The sequence below is a fragment of the Anomalospiza imberbis genome, unplaced genomic scaffold, assembly GCF_031753505.1.
Source record: "Anomalospiza imberbis isolate Cuckoo-Finch-1a 21T00152 unplaced genomic scaffold, ASM3175350v1 scaffold_455, whole genome shotgun sequence".
Taxonomy (NCBI): Eukaryota; Metazoa; Chordata; class Aves; order Passeriformes; family Viduidae; genus Anomalospiza; species Anomalospiza imberbis.
This window is the reverse complement of record NW_027100066.1, coordinates 50,049-70,957: the sequence shown is the minus strand read 5'-3', so window position 1 is coordinate 70,957 and position 20,909 is coordinate 50,049. Positions and strand designations below refer to the sequence as shown.

The following is a 20,909-nucleotide window of genomic DNA, read 5'->3' as shown; positions in this document are numbered from 1 at the left end:
CCTTCAGACCCCCCCCAAACCTCCCCAGATCCCCTCTTGGACCCCCCCCAAGACTGCCCCAGCTCATCGTGTGCCACCCCCAGCGCACCTGGATCCCCAAAATTCCTCAGATCCCCCCCCAAACCCACCTGGACCCCCCTCTAAAAACCTCCCCAGCCTGGCCTTGAACAACTCCACAGGTGTCGTCATCGTGTGGTACCCCCCAGCACACCTGCAGCCCCCCAAAACCCCACCCGGACCCCCAAAACTCCCCCTGGACCCCCCCCCAACCCCCCGAGGGCGCTGCGGGCGGCAGTGGAGGCGTGGCCCAGGTGTGCGGTGGGTGTGGCCCAGGTGTTTCAGAACAGGAACTTGCGGCACGAGGCCGCCCCGCACTTGCACTCGATGCGGCCGCGGGCGCGGGGGGAGCCCCCCAGGGAGCCACCCACCAGCCCGAAGTTGGAGTCCATGCGGGTGCTCTCGGCGTCCACGGGGTCCACTGCGGGGAAAGGTGCGCTCTGCAACACCTGGCTACGCCCAGGTGTGCCCAGGACCCGCCCAGGTGTGGCTCTGACTCCCTCAGGTGTGGCCAGGAACCCCCAGGTATGGCCTGAACCCCCCAAGGTGTGGCCAGGAACCCCCAGGTGTGGCCAGGAACCCCCCAGGTGTGGCCTGCACCCCCCCAGGTGTGGCCAGGAACCCCCAGATATGGCCAGGAACCCCCCAGGTACAGCCTGCACCCCCCCAGGTGTGGCTCTGACTCCCTCAGGTGTGGCCAGGACCCACCCAGGTGTGGCCAGGAACCCCCCAGGTGTGGCCAGGAACCCCCCAGGTGTGGCCTGCACCCCCCCAGGTACAGCCTGCACCCCCCAGGTGTGGCCAGGAACCCCCCAGGTGTGGCCAGGAACTCCCCAGGTGTGGCCAAGAACTCCCCAGGAGTGGCCAGGAACCCCCCAGGTGTGGCTCTGACTCCCTCAGGTGTGGCCAGGAACCCCCAGGTATGGCCTGGACCCCCCCAAGGTGTGGCCAGGAACCCCCCAGGTGTGGCTCTGACCCCCCCAGGTATGGCCAGGAACCCCCAGGTGTGGCCAGGAACCCCCAGGTGTGGCCTGGACACCCCCAGGTGTGGCCCTGACCCCACAGTGCAGGGTGGGCTGAGGGGAGGGAGGTCTGTGCAGGACGGGTGTGTGACAGGAAAGGACAGGTGTGTGACAGGGACAGGTGTGATGTGGACAGGTGTGACAGGGGACAGGTGTGACAGGGACAGGTGTGACACGGACAGGTGTGTGCCAGGTACACGTTTTAGTCGAAGGTGAGCTCCTGCCCTGCCCGGACCGGCCTGGAGGCGAACAGGGCGACGGGGGCAGGGACAGGTGTGTGACAGGGACAGGTCCGAGAGGTGCAGGTGTGCGGCAGGTGTGCGGCAGGTACCGTGCATGTTGTAGTCGAAGGTGAGCTCCTCCCCTGCCCGGATGGGCCTGGTGGCGAACAGGGCGATGCGGGGCAGGGACAGGTGTGTGACAGGGACAGGTGTGACACGGACAGGTGTGACACAGGTGTGACAGGTACAGGTGTGACACAGGTGTGACAGGTACAGGTGTGACACGGACAGGTGTGACACAGGTGTGACAGGTACAGGTGTGACACAGGTGTGCCAGGGACAGGTGTGACACGGACAGGTGTGACAGAGACAGGTGTGACAGGTACAGGTGTGACAGGGACAGGTGTGTGACAGGGACAGGTGTGACACGGACAGGTGTGACAGGTACAGGTGTGACACAGGTGTGACAGGTACAGGTGTGACACAGGTGTGACAGGTACAGGTGTGACAAGGACAGGTGTGTGCCAGGTACACGTTTTAGTCGAAGGTGAGCTCCTGCCCTGCCCGGACCGGCCTGGAGGCGAACAGGGCGACGGGGGCAGGGACAGGTGTGTGACAGGGACAGGTCTGAGAGGCGCAGGTGTGCGGCAGGTGTGCGGCAGGTGTGCGGCAGGTACCGTGCATGTTGTAGTCGAAGGTGAGCTCCTCCCCTGCCCGGATGGGCCTGGTGGCGAACAGGGCGATGCGGGGCAGGCGCTGGTCCAGGTTCTCGATGAACACGTTGTACACCTGCAGGTTGGGGTCACACTGCCCCGCCCGGCAGGTGAGACACACCTGGCAGGTGAGCCCCGCCCCCCCCGTGAGCCGCACCCAGGGCGCCCGACCCACCCCAACAAGTGAGACCCACCCACACCTGGGGGAGAAGGTGATGGAAGCTCCACCCACAAGGCAGGTAAGGCCACACCTCTGCACAGGTAAAGGCCCACCTGTGGGCAGGTAAACCCACACCTGAGCCCAGGTAAGGCCACACCTGAGCCCAGGTAAACACCCACCTGAGCCCAGGTAAACCCCCAGCTGAGCCCAGGTAAACCCACACCTGAGCCCAGGTAAACCCACACCTGAGCCCAGGTAAACCCCCACCTGAGCCCAGGTAAACCCAAACCTGAGCCCAGGTAAACCCACACCTGTGGGCAGGTAAACACCCACCTGAGCCCAGGTAAGCCCACACCTGAGCCCAGGTAAGCTGCACTCACGCTGTGGTTGACGAAGTGTGAGATGTTGCCGTAGTGGGCGGCGTCCACGGTGTACACGTCCTCCACGTAGTCCAGGTCGAACAGGTACGTGGCGCCCTGGCGGTCGTACACCTGTCCCCGGCGCTCCGCCTCCTCCGAGGTGATGATCTGGGGCAGGGACACACCTGTCACGTACCTGAACCACCCCACACACCTGTGTCACATCTGTACCGCCTCACACCTGCGCCACGCCACACCTGGGACACACCTGAACCACCCCACACACCTGTACCGCCTCACACCTGCGCCAGGCCACACCTGGGACACACCTGAACCACCCCACACACCTGGGACACACCTGAACCACCCCACACCCCTGGGACACACCTGAACCACCCCACACACCTGTGTCACACCTGTACCGCCTCACACCTGCGCCACGCCACACCTGGGACACACCTGAACCACCCCACACACCTGTACCACACCTGAACCACCCCACACACCTGTACCGCCTCACACCTGCACCACGCCACACCTGGGACACACCTGAACCACCCCACACACCTGTACCGCCTCACACCTGCGCCATGCCACACCTGGGACACACCTGAACCACCCCACACACCTGTACCACACCTGAACCACCCCACACACCTGTACCGCCTCACACCTGCGCCATGCCACACCTGGGGACACACCTGAACCACCCCACACACCTGTACCGCCTCACACCTGCGCCACGCCACACCTGTGACACACCTGAACCAACCCACACACCTGGGACACACCTGAACCACCCCACACACCTGTACCGCCTCACACCTGCGCCAGGCCACACCTGGGACACACCTGAACCACCCCACACAGCTGTACCACACCTGAACCACCCCACACACCTGTACCGCCTCACACCTGCGCCAGGCCACACCTGGGACACACCTGAACCACCCCACACAGCTGTACCACACCTGAACCACCCCACTCACCTGTACCGCCTCACACCTGCGCCATGCCACACCTGGGACACACCTGAACCAAACCACACCTGGGACACACCTGAACCACCCCACACAGCTGTACTGCCTCACACCTGCGCCACGCCACACCTGTACCACACCTGAACCACCCCACACACCTGTACTGCCTCACACCTGCGCCAGGCCTGTATCACACCTGTGCCGTGTCACGCACACCTGTGCTGTGTCACACACACCTGTACTGTGTCACACCTGTCACACACACCTGTATCACACCTGTGCCGTGTCACACACACCTGTATCACACCTGTACTGTGTCACACCCACCTGTGCCATGTCACACCTGTCACACACACCTGTATCACACCTGTGCCGTGTCACACACACCTGTATCACACCTGTGCCGTGTCACACCCACCTGTGCCATGTCAGACACACCTGTGCCATGTCAGACACACCTGTGCCGTGTCACGCCCACCCGTCGCACTCACCTCGCCCACGTACTCCATGACGAAGGAGTTCTTGCGGATGCGCTGCAGCGTGCGCACGCCCCAGCCGCGCCCGTCGCCGGTGCGGAAGATGCACAGGTCGTAGCGGATGCCGCGCTGCACCACGCGGTTGGGGCACTCGGCGCCGCAGCGGCAGCGCGAGTTGCACTCGTAGATGGGCAGCCCCGCCCGGATCCGCACCTGCCCGGCCTCATTGTAGGCGAACCTGTTGTGCGACGCGCCCGGACAGCAGCCCCCGGCCAGCGTGGCCTCGGCCAGGCAGTCCTGGCACTCGCAGCCGGCCGCCACGGGGGTCAGCGCCACGCCCGCGCCCACCTTGTACTCGTTGACGTAGACGAAGTCGCGGGGGGGCCCGTGCAGGTCCACCTCGTTCTCCACGGCGATGCGGCCGCGGTGGCTGCGCGTGCGGTTCAGGTGGCGCTCCCAGCGCCGCAGCGCCCGCCGCTGCTCCGCCTTCTGCGCCAGGTAGGGACACGGCGCGCGCCGGCAGCCCGCGGGGGCCCGGCCGCGCCGGCCCGCCCGGGGCTCGGGCCAGGTCGGGCGTGCAGCTGCTGCAGCAGCCCACGGCAGCGCAGGTTGCGGCGCGGCTCCCAGGTGTTGGCGGAGGAGGGGTAACCGCGCCACTTCACCAGGTAGAACTCCTCGTGCTGCGCGGGGGGTGGGGGGAATAAGGGGGGGTTAAGGGGGTTTTTTGGGGTAGGGGGTGGGCAGTGGGGACCCCCATCCCCCCCCCGTGTGGGGATTCAGAAGGTTTGGGGGAGGGTCCTGGAGTGACCCCAAGGTTTGGAGACACTGTGGGGTCTCACGAGGTCAGGAGGGACACGGAGATCTGGGGGAATCTGGGGGTCCCGCAAGGTCTGGGGGGTCCTGGAGTGACCCCAGCGTGGGGGTCCTTTGGGGTGTAATAGGGTCTGGGGGCCTTACAGGTACCCCAATGTCCAGGGACGCTGTGGGGGCTCTTTTGGGTCTGGGGGTTCCTGGAGTGACCCCAGCGTGGGGGTCCTTTGGGGTGTAATAGGGTCTGGGGGTTCCTGGAGTGACCCCAGCGTGGGGGTCCTTTGGGGTGTAATAGGGTCTGGGGGTTCCTGGAGTGACCCCAGCGTGGGGGTCCTTTGGGGTGTAATAGGGTCTGGGGGTTCCTGGAGTGACCCCAGCGTGGGGGACCTTTGGGGTGTAATAGGGTCTGGGGGTCCTGCAGGGACCCCAATGTCCAGGGACGCTGTGGGGTTCTTTTGGGTCTGGGGGTCCTGGAGTGTCCTTTGGGGTGTAATAGGGTCTGGGGGTCCTGCAGTGACCCCAGTGTCCAGGGACGCTGTGGGGCTCTTTTGGGTCTGGGGGTCCTGCAGGGACCCCAATGTCCAGGGATGCTGTGGGGCTCTTTTGGGTCTGGGGGTCCCTGCAGTGACCCCAGTGTCCAGGGACGCTGTGGGGCTCTTTTGGGTCTGGGGGTTCCTGGAGTGACCCCAGCGTGGGGGTCCTTTGGGGTGTCACGAGGTCCGGGGGTCCTGCAGTGACCCCAATGTCCAGGGACGCCGTGCGGCTCTTTTGGGTCTGGGGGTCCTGCAGGGACCCCAATGTCCAGGGACGCTGTGGGGCTTTTTTGGGTCTGGGGTCCTGCAGGGACCCCAATGTCCAGGGACGCTGTGGGGCTCTTTTGGGTCTGGGGGTCCTGCAGGGACCCCAAATGTCCAGGGACACTGTGGGGCTCTTTTGGGTCTGGGGGTCCTGGAGTGTCCTTTTGGGGTGTAATAGGGTCTGGGGGTCCTGCAGGGACCCAATGTCCGGGGACGCTGTGGGGCTTTTTTGGGTCTGGGGGTCCTGCAGGGACCCCAATGTCCAGGGAGGCTGTGGGGCTCTTTTGGGTCTGGGGGTCCTGCAGGGACCCCAATGTCCAGGGACGCTGTGGGGCTCTTTTGGGTCTGGGGGTCCTGGAGTGTCCTTTGGGGTGTAATAGGGTCTGGGGGTCCTGCAGGGACCCCAATGTCCAGGGACGCTGTGGGGCTTTTTTGGGTCTGGGGGGTCCTGCAGGGACCCCAATGTCCGGGGACGCTGTGGGGCTCTTTTGGGTCTGGGGGTCCTGCAGTGACCCCAGTGTCCAGGGACGCGTCAGAGGTTCTTGGGGTGTCAAAGGAAGGTTGGGGACCTTAAAGGAGACCCCGATGTCCCTGTGGGGGCTCACGGGGTCAGGGGGGTCCTGGGGGGTCCTGGGGTCACCCGTGCGGCCCCGTCTGCCCCCGGGGGTCCGGCAGTGCCCGGTGTGGGGGGTCCTGGGGCAGTGCCCGGTGTGGGAAAGGGGCGTGGGGGTCCTGGGCCGATTCTGGGTTTGGGGGTCCCGGTCTGCTGTCCAGTGTCGGGGTGTCAGGGCAGTTCCTGCTTTGGGGGTCCCGGTTTGGGGGTCCTGGCTGGATTCCTGGTGTCTGTGGGGGGGAATCCCGGTTTGGGGTCCCGGGTCAGTTCTTGGCGTCTGTGGGGGGGGGGGTCCTGGTTTGGGGGGTCCCATGTAGGGGTCCTGGCTGTGTTCCCAGTGTCTGTGGGGGTCCCCAGTGTCTGTGGGGTCTCGTTTGGGGGTCCTGGCTCAGTTCCAGTTTGGGGGTCCCGGTTCGGGGGTCCTGGTGTCTGTGGGGGTTCTGGCTTGGGGGGGTCCCGGGTCAGTGCCCAGTTTGGGGGTCCTGGCCGGGTTCCCAGTGTCTGTGGGGTCCCGGTTCGGGGGGGGGTCTCGGTTTTGGGGTCCTGGGTCAGTTCCCAGTTTGGGGGTCCCGGTTCGGGGGTCCCGGTGTCTCTGTGGGTCCCGGTTTGGGGCTCAGTTCCTAGTTTGGGGGTCCCGGTGTCTGTGGGGTCCCATTCGGGGGTCCCGGTGTCTGTGGGGGTCCCAGTTCAGGGCTCAGTTCCCAGTTTGGGGGTCCCGGTGTCTGTGGGGTCCCATTCGGGGGGTGGGGGTCGGTCTCGGTTCGGGGGTCCTGGGTCAGTTCCCAGTTTGGGGGTCCCGGTTCGGGGGGTCCCGGTGTCTGTGGGGTCCCATTCGGGGGGGTCTCGGTTCGGGGTTCCCATTCGGGGGGGGGATTGTCTCGGTTCGGGGGTCCTGGGTCAGTCCCCAGTTCGGGGGTCCCGGTGTCTGTGGGGTCCCATTCGGGGGTGGGGAAGGGTCTCGGTTGGGGGGTCCTGGGGTCAGTTCCCAGTTCGGGGGTCCCGGTGTCTGTGGGGGTCCCATTCGGGGGGGTCTCAGTTCGGGGGTCCCATTCGGGGGTGGGGAAGGGTCTCGGTTTGGGGGTCCTGGGTCAGTCCCCAGTTCGGGGGTCCCGGTTCGGGGGTCCCGGTGTCTGTGGGGGTCCCGGTTCGGGGGGGTCTCGCTCGGGGGTCCCGGTGTCTGTGGGGTCGCATTCGGGGGTGGGGGTCGGTCTCGGTTCGGGGGGTACTGGGTCAGTCCCCAGTTCGGGGGTCCCGGTTCGGGGGGTCCATTCGGGGGTGGGGAAGGGTCTCGGTTCAGGGGTCCTGGCTCAGTTCCCAGTTCGGGGGTCCGGTGTCTGTGGGGTCCCATTCGGGGCGGGGGGGGTCTCGGTTTCGGGTGTCCCATTCGGGGGTGGGGAAGGGTCTCGGTTCGGGGGGTCCTGGCTCAGTTCCCAGTTCGGGGGTCCCGGTGTCTGTGGGGTCCCCATTCGGGGCGGGGGGGGTCTCGGTTCGGGTGTCCCATTCGGGGGTGGGGAAGGGTCTCGGTTCGGGGGTCCTGGCTCAGTTCCCAGTTCGGGGTCCCGGTGTCTGTGGGGTCCCATTCGGGGCGGGGGGGGGTCTCGGTTCGGGTGTCCCATTCGGGGGTGGGGAAGGGTCTCGGTTCGGGGGTCCTGGGTCAGTTCCCAGTTCGGGGGTCCCGGTGTCTGTGGGGTCCCATTCGGGGCGGGGGGGGTCTCAGTTCGGGGGTCCCATTCGGGGGTGGGGAAGGGTCTCGGTTGGGGGGTCCTGGGTCAGTCCCCAGTTCGGGGGTCCCGATGTCTGTGGGGTCCCATTCGGGGGTGGGGAAGGGTCTCGGTTCGGGGGTCCTGGGTCAGTCCCCAGTTTGGGGGTCCCGGTTCGGGGGGTCCCGGTGTCTGTGGGGGTCCCGGTTCGGGGGGGTCTCGGCTCGGGGGGTCCCGGTGTCTGTGGGGGTCCCATTCGGGGGGGTCTCAGTTCGGGGGTCCCATTCGGGGGTGGGGGCTGTCTCGGGGGTCCTGGGTCAGTCCCCAGTTCGAGGGTCCCGGTTCGGGGGTGCCGCGCCCCTCACCCGCACTCGCCGGTAGTCGCACAGCAGCTCCACCTCGAAGTCGCCGATGTTGCGGCGGGTGACACCGAGGGCGCGGCACCGCACGCGCTGCAGCCGGCACAGCTCCTGCAGCCGCGACCACGGCGACAGGCAGCACACCGAGCACTCTGGGGGGGTGTCACCGAGGGGGAGAGGGGACACACCGGGACGGGGGGCGGGGGGCGTGCGTGAGGGGACAGGTGACACCGCAGCCCCCCCTTCCCCACCCCCCATCCACCACCACCCGCACCGCTCGCGCTGTCGCGACCACACGACAGCGGCGACGACGCGGGGCACTCGGCGAGGGGTGGACACCGGGTGGGTCAGGGGGACACGGGGGGTGGAATTTGGGGACAGGACAGCGCCCCCCACCCCCCCACCCCAAACTCCCTCACACGCTCCCCCTCCCCCCCCCCACCCCCCCGCGCGTTCCCGCCACTTTCCCCCCCCCCTCCCCCCCCCCTCCCCTCAGGCGCCAACGGCCGCGCGCGGGAAGCGGCGCCGTCCCCTCAGAGTCCCGTCGCCCCCATCCCCCGCCCCTGTTTTCCCCCCTCACGCTCCCCCGGAGACCCCTCGGGCCCGCCCCGCTCGCGCCACCTTTTAAATTTTCCGCCATTTTCAGCCGCCGCCGCTTTTTTTTTTGTCTTTTTCCGCCTTTTTCCTTTTTTTTTTTTTTTTCTGGCGCCGCTTCCGCCCGGCGGGCAGCGCGAGAGGCGGGGCTTCCTCCGCCCGCGCCCAGCGCCCATTGGCTGACCCGGCGGCTGATTTGCATACCGGCAGCAGGCTGTTCGCCTTCCATTGGCTGACGCGCTGATGTATTTGCATACTGACAGCTTCCCGCCCATTCTCTATTGGCCGCCGCGCTGCTTCATTTGCATAATATCTGATCCCGCCATTGGTCGTAGCGTCGATTGATTTGCATATCGCTCCCAGCAGCGCGCCGCGATGCTTCATTTACATACCGGCACGGATTGACCGGTTTCCATTGGCCGCGGCGCTGCCTCATTTGCATACTGTCCCAGCAGCCCCCGCGCACGGCGCCGATCCCGAATTCCGCCGGTTTTTCCCAATTTTCCCCGCGGTTTTCCCGGCTCGGAGCCGCTGGAAACGCCGGGATCCCCTCCGAGCCCCCAACCCGAGCCGCTCCATTCCCTCTTCCCCTCCTCGATCCGGGCTCATTAAACGGTAATTAATTAATGAATTAACGAGGCGAGTGGTCACGTGACTCCTGCGTTTATTTGGTTCTGCGGGGGTCGGGCGGGTGGGGGGGGACAAGATGGGGAAAAATTGGGATGGGATGGAAAATGGGGGGGAGGGGCAGGAAAAGCCGGTGCCCCTCCCCCCCGAGCTGGGGGAGGGGCACAGACGGGGTGGGGGAGGGGTGGGGGGGGCACATTTTGGGTCTGGGGGCGTCCTTGGAAGCGGGGGGAGGGGGGGAGGGGGGTCCTCAATCATCCCACTCATCATCATCTTCCTCCTCCTCGCTGGCTGTGCCTTCATCTGGGGGGTGACAAGGGGTGGGGGGGGGGGGTCAGTGGTTTTTGGGGGGTTTTGGGGGGGGGTCTTCGGGGGTCTTTGGTGTTTTTGAGGGGGGGGTCTCACCCGAGGAATGGATGACGCGGCTTCGCTTCTGCATCACGTCCATCAGGGCCCCCACGAGCCCCCCCGCGCCGGGGCCCGCGCCCACCTCGGGGGTCTCAGGGGTCTGGGCAGGGAGGGGGAGGTTGGGAAAATGGGGAGGGGTCAGGCAGGAGCACCCCCCCCTCCCCCCCCCCAGCCCCTCCCCCACAGACACATCAAAAGGTCAGGGGGAGCCCCTCCAACCTCCCCCCAAAATGATAACGACACCACCCACCCAAAACAAAGGGGCATGGAAGAGCCCTCCCCCATCCCACGGGGTCCCCCAAAGGTCACGGGACCCCCCCCCCCTTGCACACCTCCCCTCACACAGGGTCCCACCCCCCCCCTTTTTGGGGTCTCCCCCCCGTTTTTTGGGCTCCCATTCCCATTTTTGGCTCCCACCCCCCCCCCCCCATTTTTGGGCCCGCCCCCCCATTTTTGGGGTCCCTGACCTTGTTTGAGCGTCACCCCCTGGCGGATCTGGTCCAGCAGCGCCCCCCGGCCCGGGGGGGTCGCGGGGGGGGGCGCCCCCAGAGGGGGGAGGCGGCGGGCGGAGGGGGGGGGAGGGGGAGGAGCGGCCGCTCCGGAGGGGGCGGAGCCTCGCGGGGGAGGGGCGGGGCCTCGCTGAGGGGGGCGGGGGCCGGAGGAGGGGCGGGGCCGGCGCGGGGTGGGGGAGGGGCCGGGACCCCCGAGCGGGAGCGGGCCGGAGGAGGGGGGAGGGGCGGGGGGAGAGGGGCGGGGCTCCCACGGCCCGGTGGGGGTGGGGGCGGTCCTGGGGGAGGGGAGAGAGAGAGGAGGGGGAGGGGTCAGAGGGGGCACAGGGGGGCACAGAGAGACCCGCGGAGTTGCCCCCAGGTGCCCCCCCAGGTGCCCCCAGGTGTGCCCAGTGCCCCCCAGGTGCCCCCCAGGTGTCCCCAGGTGTGCCCAGGTGCGCCCCAGATCCCTCCCAGCTGCCCCCCAGGTATGCTCAGGTGCTCCCCAGATCCCTCACGGGTGTGCCCAGGTTGCCCCCAGGTGTGCCCAGGTGCGCCCCAGATCCCTCCCAGGTATGCTCAGGTGCTCCCCAGATCCCTCCCAGCTGCTCCCAGGTGCCCACAGATGTGCCCAGGTGTGACCAGGTGCTCCCCAGATCCCTCTCAGCTGCTCCCAGGTGCCCCCCCAGGTGTGCCCAGGTGCACCCAGGTGCTCCCCAGATCCTTCTCAGCTGTTCCCAGGTGCCCCCAGGTGCCCCCAGGTGTGCCCAGGTGCTCCCCAGATCCCTCCCAGGTGTGCCCAGGTGCCCCCAGGTGCCCCCAGGTGCGCCCAGGTGTGCCCAGGTGCCCCCAGATCCCTCCCAGGTGCCCCCAGGTGTTCCCAGGTGCGCCCAGGTGTGCCCAGGTGCTCCCCAGATCCCTCCCAGGTACCCCCAGGTGCCCCCAGGTGCCCCCAGGTGTTCCCAGGTGTGCCCAGGTGCCCACCCTGGCGCCGCATCTCCTCGCGCACGGCCTGCAGCCCCCCCTGGCGCTCGATGAAGTCGTGGATCAGCCGCGAGGTCTCGGCGTCGGCCAAGTGGCGCTCGCTGATCCCGGCCTGGGCGAAGAGTGACCGCAGGGCGGGGTCCAGGGCGGCCAGCTGGGCACAGGGACAGGGACACGCTGAGGGGGCACTGCCACCCCACGGGGGTCACTGTCACCCCACGGGGTCAGCGTCACCCCCCACGGGGGTCACTGTCACCCCACAGGGTCACTGTCACTCTACACAGGGTCAGTGTCACCCCCCACAGGGTCACTGTCACCCCACAGGGTCACTGCCACCCCACGGGGTCACTGTCACCCCATGGGGTCTAGCGTCACCCCCCACGGGGTCACTGTCACCCCCACAGGGTCACTGTCACTCTACACAGGGTCAGTGTCACCCCCCACAGGGTCACTGTCACCCCACAGGGTCACTGCCACCCCACGGGGTCACTGTCACCCCATGGGGTCAGCGTCACCCCCCACGGGGGTCACTGTCACCCCACAGGGTCACTGTCTACCTACACAGGGTCAGTTGTCACCCCCCACTAGGGTCACTGTCACCCCACAGGGTCACTGCCACCCCACGGGGGTCACTGTCACCCCATGGGGTCAGCGTCACCCCCCACGGGGTCACTGTCACCCTACGGCGTCATTGTCACCCCATGTGGTCACTGTCACCCCCCATGGGGGTCATTGTCACCCTACACAGGAATGTTGTCACCCCCAGGGTCACCCCATGGGGACCCCAGCCTGGGCACAGAGCTGGGTCCAGGGATGCCACTCGGGCAGGGACAGCACATGTCACACCCTGCCACCCCCTGTCACCTCTTGTCACCCCCTGTCACCTCCTGTCACCCCCTGTCCCTCCTGTCACCTCCTGTCCCCCCTGTCACACCCTGCCACCTCCTGTCACCCCCTGTCACCCCCTGTCACCTCTTGTCACCCCCTGCCACCTCCTGTCTCTCCTGTCACCCCCTGTCACACCCTGCCACCCCCTGTCACTCTCCTGTCACCCCCTGTCACCTCCTGTCACCCCCTGTCCCCTCCTGTCACCCCCTGTCACCTCCTGTCACCTCCTGTCACCCCCTGTCCCTCCTGTCACCCCCTGTCACCTCCTGTCACCTCCTGCCCACCCCCTGTCACCTCCTGTCACCCCCTGCCACCCCCTGTCACCTCCTGTCACCTCCTGTCACCTCCTGTCCCTCCTGTCACCCCCTGTCACCTCCTGTCACCTCCTGTCACCTCCTGCCACCCCCTGTCACCTCCTGTCACCCCCTGCCACCTCCTGTCACCTCCTGTCACCTCCTGTCACCCCCTGCCACCCCCTGTCACCTCCTGTCACCTCCTGTCACCTCCTGCCACCCCCTGTCACTCCTGTCACCCCCTGTCCCTCCTGTCACCCCCTGTCCCCTCCTGTCCCTCCTGTCACCCCCTGTCACCGTCCTGTCACCCCCTGTCACCCCCGTCACCTCCTGTCACCTCCTGTCACCCCCTGTCACCCCCTGTCACCTCCTGTCACCTCCTGTCACCTCCTGCCACCCCCTGTCACCTCCTGTCACCTCCTGTCACCTCCTGCCACCCCCTGTCACCTCCTGTCACCCCCTGTCCCTCCTGTCCCTACTGTCACCCCCTGTCACCCCCTGCCACCCCCCTGTCACCCCCTGTCACCTCCTGTCACCCCCTGTCCCTCCTGTCACCCCCTGTCACCTCCTGTCACCCCCTGTCACCCCCTGTCACCCCCTGTCACCCCCTGTCCCTCCTGTCCCCTACTGTCACCCCCTGTCACCCCCTGCCACCCCCTGTCACCCCCTGTCCCTCCTGTCACCCCCTGTCCCTCCTGTCACCTCCTGTCCCTCCTGTCACCTCCTGTCACCCTCCCTGTCACCCCCTGTCACCCCCTGCCACCCCCTGTCACCCCCTGTCACCCCCTGTCACCCCCTGTCACCCCCTGTCACCTCCTGTCCCTCCTGTCACCTCCTGTCCCTCCTGTCACCCCCTGTCACCCCCTGTCACCCCCTGTCACCTCCTGTCACCCCCTGTCCCTCCTGTCACCCCCCTGTCACCCCCTGTCACCTCCTGTCCCTCCTGTCACCCCCTGTCCCCCTCTGCGGGGTCACCCCAGGGGTCACTGTCACCCCCAACCCGGGGGGGACACAGCGGGGGAGGGTGTCACCTACATCGAAGCCACCATTGGGGTTCCCACCCCGATGTGACCCGACGTGCCTGGGGGGGGGAGGGGAGAGAGGTGAGACCCCCCTTGTGACCCCCCCCCGTGACCCCCTGTGACCCCCCCATGACCCCCACCTGCGTCCCCCCCATAACCCCCTCTGTGACCCCCACATGACCCCCCTCGTGACCCCCCCGTGACCCCCCTGTGTGACCCCCCCTGTGACCCCCCTGTGACCCCACGGATCCTCCCTGAACCCGACCCCAAAACTTCCCTGGAGACCCCCCCCAAAAAAAAAACCACTTTACAACTCCCCCGAGACCCCAAAACCATCCCAAGAGGACACCCCCCAAATCCCCCCACGGATCCCCCCAAACCCCCAGACCCCAAATATCCCCCAGACCCCCCAAATCCCCCCCACCCCAAAATCCCCCCAGACCCCAAAACCCCAGACCCCAAAACCCATCCCAAACCCCCCCCACACCCCCCAAATCCCCCCACCCTAAATCCCCCCAGACCCCAAATCCCCCCATCCCCCAAAACCCCCAGACCCCAAAACCCCCAAACCCCCCCATCCCAACCCCCCCCCACACCCCCCAAATCCCCCCACCCTAAATCCCCCCAGACCCCAAAACCCCCCCATCCCAACCCCCCCCACATCCCCCAAATCCCCCCACCCTAAATCCCCCCAGACCCCAAAACCCCCAGACCCCAAACCCCCCCATCCCAAACCCCCCCACACCCCCCAAATCCCCCCACCCCAAATCCCCCCAGACCCCAAATCCCCCCCCAGACCCCAAATCCAGCCCCCAGACCCACTTGAATCCGGAGGGGACCCCCGATATCGGCCTTGGAGATTTTCTTGCGCCCCCTCCCCTTTTTCTGCTCCCTGGGGGGGGCTCCGGCGGCGGGGGGGGGGGTCCGGTGGTGGGGGAGGGTCCCGAGGGGGGGCTGGGCAGCCCCCGGTACCGGCTGGGGGTGATGTCGGGGTTGGGGGATGGGCACGGCTGCGATGGGGGGGCCTGGGAGGAAAAAATCGCTGTGGGACCCCCCCCATTATGGGGAGAAGCCCAAAATCCTCCCGAGAGACCCCAAAATCCTCCAGAGACCCCAAAAATCCCCCCCAGAGACCCCAAAATCATCCCAGAGACCCCGAAATCCTCCAGAGAGAACCCCAAAACTCCCCAGAGACCCCAAAATCCTCCAGAGAGACCCCCCAAAAACCACCCCAGAGACCACCCCAAAACCCCCCCAGAGACCCCAAAATCCTCCAGAGAGAACCCCAAAACCACCCCAGAGACCACCCCCAAAACTCCCCAGAGACCCCAAAATCCTCCTGAGAGACCCCAAAATCCCCCCCCAGAGACCCCAAAACCACCCCAGAGACCCCAAAATACTCCAGAGAGAATCCCAAAACCACCCCAGAGACCCCCAAAATCCTCCAGAGAGAGACCCCCAAAACCACCCCAGAGACCACCCCAAAACTCCCCCAGAGACCCCAAAATCCTCCTGAGAGACCCCAAAATCCCCCCCAGAGACCCCAAAACCACCCCAGAGACCCCAATATCCTCCAGAGAGAACCCCAAAAATCCTCCAGAGAGAACCCCAAAACCCCCCCAGAGACCCCCAAAATCCTCCAGAGAGAACCCCAAAACTCCCCAGAGACCCCAAAACCACCCCAGAGACCCCAAAATCCTCCAGAGAGAACCCCAAAACCACCCCAGAGACCCCAAAATCCTCCAGAGAAACCCCCAAAACCACCCCAGAGACCCCAAAAATCACTCCAGGGACATCAAGATCCCCCCGAGAAAGCCCAAACCTCCCCCAAAAGACCCCAAAACCCCTCCAGATAGACCCCTAAAATCACTCCAGAGACTCCAAACCTGCTCCAAAGACCCAAAAAATCCTCCCCAGAGACCCCCAGAATTAATCCACAGACCCCAAACCTGCCCCAAAGACCCCAAAATCCTCCCCAGAGACCCCCAGAATTAATCCAGAGACCCCCAAAATTAATCCAGAGACCCCAAAATCCTCCCCAGAGACCCCCAAAACTAATCCACAGACCCCAAACCTGCCCCAAAGACCCCAAAAATCCTCCCCAGAGACCCCCAGAATTAATCCAGAGACCCCAAACCCTCCCAGAGACCCCAAACCTGCCCCAAAGACCCCCCCAAACCACCCTACAACACCCCCAGCGACCTCAACCCCCCCCCAGAGAACCCCAAACCCTCCCCGAGACCCCAAACCCCCCCCAGAGAACCCCAAAACCACCCCAGAGACCCCAAATTCCCCCCCAAATGCCCTTCCAAGCCCTCCCCAAACCCCCCCAAATGACACAGGACACCCCCAAATAGGGCACGACCACCCAGAATGAGGCAGGACCCCCCCCCCAAAATGAAGCAGGACTCCTCAAAATGGGGCAGGACCCCCCAAAATGAGACAGGAGCCCCCATAATGGGGCAGGACACCCCCCTCGCCCCCCACTCACCATCAGGGTTGGGGGTCCTGGGGAGGCTCCCCCGACGCTCTGGAGGGGGCACAGTGAGGGTCAGTGGGGGTGGGGACCCCCCAAGTGACCCCAAAACCCCCCAAAAATCCCCCCCAAATCCCCCCGGGGGGGGTTCAGGACTCACCATGGCCGGGGGGTGGGGGAGGGGGCAGCAGCTGCTTCTCTGTGGGGGGAGAGAAAAGTGGGGAGGGGGTGTCAGAGGAGGGGGGGGGGAGTTTTGGGGGCGCCAGGAGATTTTGGGGGGGATGCCCAAAGGATTTTTTGGCATTCCAAGGGGGTTTGGAGATTTTGGGGGGGATGCCCAAAGGATTTTTGGCATTCCAAGGGGGTTTGGGAGCATTCCGATGCAGTTTTGGGGTTCTCAGGGGCATTCTGGGTGCCCTAGGTACATTTTGGGGTTCCCAGGTGTGTTTTGGGGGTCCCCAGGTGTATTTTGGGGTTCCCAGGTGTGTTTTGGGGGTCCCCAGGTATGTTTGGGGGTCCCCAGGTGTATTTTGGAGGTCCCCAGGTGCGTTTTGGGGGTCCCCAGGTGTATTTTGGGGCTCCCCAGGTGCATTTTGGGGTCCCCAGGTGTGTTTTGGGGTTCCCAGGTGCGTTTTGGGGGTCCCCAGGTGTATTTTGGGGCTCCCCAGGTGTATTTTGGAGGTCCCCAGGTGCGTTTTGGGGTTCCCAGGTGTATTTTGGGGCTCCCCAGGTGTATTTTGGGGGTCCCCAGGTGTATTTTGGAGGTCCCCAGGTGCATTTTGGGGGTCCTCAGGTGTGTTTTGGGGCTCCCCAGGTACATTTTGGGGTTCCCAGGTATGTTTTGGGGTTCCCAGGTGTGTTTTGGAGATCCCCAGGTGTATTTTGGAGGTCCCCAGATGCATTTTAAGGTCCCCTCAGATGCATTTTGGGGATCCCAGGTGTATTTTGGGCATTCCCAGATGCATTTTGGAGGTCTCAGGTGCATTTTGGAGGCTCCCAGATGTGTTTTTAAGGTCCTCAGATGCATTTTGGGGCTCCCCAGGTGTATTTTGGGTGTCCTAGGTACCTTTTAGGGATCCCTGGTGTGTTTTTGGGGTCCCCAGGTGTATTTTGGAGGTCCAAGTACATTTTGAGGGTACCCAGTTGCATTTTGGCGCTCCCCAGGTGTATTTTGGAGGTTCCCAGGTGCATTTTTAAGGTCCTCAGATGCATTTTGGGAATCCCAGGTGCATTTTGGGGTTCCCAGGTGTGTTTTGGGGGTCCCCAGGTGCATTTTGGGGTTCCCAGGTGTATTTTGGAGGTCCCCAGGTGCGTTTTGGGCTCCCCAGGTGTATTTTGGGTGTCCTAGGTACATTTTAGGGATCCCTGGTGTGTTTTTGGGGTCCCCAGGTGTATTTTGGAGGTTCCCAGGTGCATTTTTAAGGTCCTCAGATGCATTTTTAAGGTCCTCAGATGCATTTTGGGAATCCCAGCTACATTTTGGGGGTCCCAGGTGCATTTTGGGGTTCACATGTACATTTTGGGGGTCCCAGGTGCATTTTGGGGAGGGGTCTCTCACCGCTGCGCTGCTGCCGCCGCCGCAGCCTCTCCTGGACCCGGCCTTCGAAGGTCGCAGCCTCGGCCTCCGACGCAAAGTTCAGCCCCGCCCACCCCTCCTGAGCCAATCAGGAGCAGCCGTGGGCAGCCAGGCCATGCCACTTACCCAAACCACACCTGTTTTCCCTTATATGGCAATAACCTATTGGCCACGCCCATTATTGGCAGCAACCACACCCACTGACCCTTATATGGTTATGTGTAGTTGAGCCCGCCTATTATAGGCCCACTTGTAGCCACACCCATTTCCCTTATATGGTTATGCCCCACCCATTGAGCACAGTCCACACCCACCTCGAGATGACCACACCCGTTGTTTGGCCACACCCACTTGAGCTAGACCACACCCCCACCCCGAATTGGCCCCACCCACAGCCCTGCATTCCCTTTGCCCCACCCGACACACCCATTTAAGCCCCTCCCCCTTTGCCACACCCATAATGGCTCCTCCCACCCACCCATGGCCACCTCCAGCCTGCCCAGTAACCACACCTCCATTTCCATGACCCCACCCAAAATTAGCCACGCCCCCAGCCCCGCCCACTCACGTGGCTGACGAAGGTGTGGAAAAAGGGGGTGGGGGTCTTGTAGCCCATCCCCCCCCTGCAGCTCCTGCTCCCACCACAGCTCCCCAGCCTGGGGGGGGGGGGGGATTTGGGATCAGGGACCCTCCTGGGGACCCCCCCAAAACCCCCTCAGGGACCCCAAAACCCCTCAGGACCCCCCAAAATCTGTGGGACCCCCCCCAAAACCCCCTCAGGGACCCCCCAAAACCCCCTCAGGGGCTCCCCACCCAACCCCAACCCCTTCATCTCCCCCCCCAGCCCCACCCCAGAATTTTGGGGATTACGCACCAGGATTTGTGGCCCCCCCCCCCCCGCAAGGATTTGGGATCGCCCCACAAAAGGATCTGAAGTCACCCTCAGGATTTGGGGTCCCCCCCAGAATTTGGGGACCCCCCTCAAGAGGAGGATGACGAAGTGGAAGCACAGGGGGCTGTCCTGAAACACACCGCCCCCCTCCCCGGGTTTTAGGGACTCCTCAAGATTTTAGGGGACCCCAGGATTTTGGGGACCCCACCCCCAAGGATTTGGGGTCCCCCCACCCGGGATTTGGGGTCCCCCAGACTCACGGGCAGGCGGAAGATGCGGATGAAGTAGGAGCGCCGGGGGCTGTCCCGGACCAGGCAGGCGACGCCGCAGCCCCGGAGGCTCCAGGAGCCCCCCAGGACCCCCCCGGGGACCCCCCCGGGCTCGGCCACCACCAGCTGGACCACGGCGGTCACCAGGGTCTGCGGGGACACGGGGGTGGGACACACGGCACCCCAAAATCCAGCCCGGGGACCCGCAAAATCCATCCCAGAGATCCAAAATCCAGCCCGGGGACCCCAAAATCCATCCCAGAGATCCCAAAATCCAGCTCGGGGACCCCAAAATCCATCCAGAGACCCCAAAATGGCCCCAGGGAACCCAAATCCATCCCAGAGATCCCAAAATCCAGCCGGGGACCCCAAAATCCATCCCAGAGACCCCAAAATCCATCCCAGAGATCCCAAAATCCAGCCAGGGACCCCAAAATCCATCCAGAGATCCCAAAATCCAGCCCAGGGAGCCCCAGAATCCATCCCAGAGACCCCAAAATCCATCCCAGAGACCCCAAAATGGCCCTAGGGACCCCAAAATCCATCCCAGAGATCCCAAAATGGCCCAAGGGACCCCAAAATCCATCCCAGAGATCCCAAAATCCAGCCCGGGGGACCCCAAATCCATCCCAGAGATCCCAAAATCCAGCCCGGGGACCCCAAATCCATCCCAGAGATCCCAAAATGGCCTAGGGACCCAAAATCCATCCCAGAGATCCCAAAATCCAGCCCGGGGACCCCAAAATCCATCCCAGAGATCCCAAAATCCAGCCCAGGGACCCCAGAATCCATCCCAGAGATCCCAAAATCCATCCCAGAGATCCCAAAATTCAGCCCGAGGACCCCAAAATCCATCCCAGAGATCCAGTTCCCCTTCCCAGTCCCTCCCAGTTTCCCCAGTCCCTCAAATTCCCCTACCAAACCCCCCAAATCCTCCCCATCCCACCCTAAACCCCCCTAAACCCCCCCAAATCTCCCTCAAACCCCCCAGTTCCCCTTCCCAGTCCCTCCCAGTTCCCTCCCAGTTATTCCCCAATCCCTCCCAGTTTCCCCAGTCCCGTCAAATTCCCCCACCCAAACCCCCCAAATCCTCCCCATCCCACCCTAAACCCCCCCAAACCCCCCCAAATCTCCCTCAAAAGTCCCCAGTTCCCCTTCCCAGTCCCTCCCAGTCCCTCAAATTCCCCCACCCCAAACCCCCAAAATCCTCCCCATCCCACCCTAAACCCCCCCAAAACCCCCCCAGTTCCCCTTCCCAGTGGCTCCCAGTTCCCCAGTTCCTCACCACGCATTTCCTGCCCAGCAGCTCGAAGATCCGCAGGTTCTCCTGCTCCCCCAGCAGCTCCGAGGGGACGTTGTCCCCCCCCTGCCGCCCACCCCCGGCTCATCCCCAAATTTTGGGACCCCCCCCCTCCAAAATCCCTGGGAACACAAAAATCCCCCCTGGGAAAGACAAAAATCCTCCCTGGAATCCCCCAAAAATCCTCCCTGGAACCCCCGAAAAATCCCCCAGGGACCCCCCAAAAATCCCCCCTGGGACCCCCCCAAAAAATCCCCCTGGGACCCCCCAAAAAATCCCCCTGGGAACCTCAAAAATCCCCCCCTGGAATCCCTCAAAAATCCCCCCGGGATCCCCCAAAAAATCCCTGGGACCCCAAAAATTCCCCCCACAAACCCCAAAACTGCCTGGGAACCCCAAACTGCCCCCAGAGCCGCCCCCAAAAAAATCTCAGGGCGCCCCGAGGCTCTTCCGGCCGGAAGCACCCAAAGGTGGCGGGGACGTCACCTCCGGACTGGGGGGAACTGGGAGGGGGAACTGGGGGAACTGGGAGGGACTGGGGGGCTGGGAGGGGAAGTGGAAGGGGAACTGGGGGAACTGGGAGGGGGAACTGGGGGAACTGGGAGGGGAACTGGGAGCACCCTTAACCGGTGATGGGAGCGAACTGGGAACACTGGGAAATCTCAATCCTGGCCCTGCCCGCTGCCCACACCCTCCCAGTTCATACTGGGAACTCCCCAGTTGATACTGGGAATGGGAAATCCCTTCCCAGTTCATACTGGGAACCCCAAACTCCCTCCCAGTTCATACTGGGAACCCCAATCTCCCTCCAGTTCATACTGGGAA

General features: G+C 64.7%; 3 protein-coding genes across 3 annotated transcripts in view; all 3 read right to left on the bottom strand.

The window, feature by feature from the left end:
• Window positions 1-268: 268 nt before the first annotated feature.
• Window positions 269-8,907, bottom strand: SUV39H1 (SUV39H1 histone lysine methyltransferase). Its single transcript, XM_068178497.1, is given in 7 exon segments — window positions 269-478; window positions 1,978-2,107; window positions 2,554-2,700; window positions 4,004-4,545; window positions 4,548-4,668; window positions 8,274-8,419; window positions 8,889-8,907. Coding segments are annotated over 7 exon segments (1,245 nt in total). The 3' UTR covers window positions 269-338.
• Window positions 8,908-9,586: 679 nt separating this feature from the next.
• LOC137466866 (actin nucleation-promoting factor WAS-like) overlaps window positions 9,587-20,909 on the bottom strand; it is a 48,329-nt gene continuing 37,006 nt past the window's right edge. The window contains exons 9-12 of the mRNA XM_068178495.1: window positions 11,369-11,522; window positions 10,598-10,683; window positions 9,894-9,996; window positions 9,587-9,791 (exon numbers count right to left, since the gene is read on the bottom strand). Coding sequence (XP_068034596.1) covers window positions 9,739-9,791; window positions 9,894-9,996; window positions 10,598-10,683; window positions 11,369-11,522 — 396 coding nt within the window. The 3' untranslated portion in view covers window positions 9,587-9,738. The remainder of the gene's footprint in view (window positions 9,792-9,893; window positions 9,997-10,597; window positions 10,684-11,368; window positions 11,523-20,909) is intronic.
• Window positions 13,581-20,788, bottom strand: LOC137466865 (actin nucleation-promoting factor WAS-like). Its single transcript, XM_068178494.1, is given in 10 exon segments — window positions 13,581-13,630; window positions 14,390-14,596; window positions 16,063-16,101; window positions 16,208-16,246; window positions 17,606-17,702; window positions 18,192-18,245; window positions 18,247-18,279; window positions 18,776-18,934; window positions 20,070-20,150; window positions 20,774-20,788. Coding segments are annotated over 10 exon segments (774 nt in total).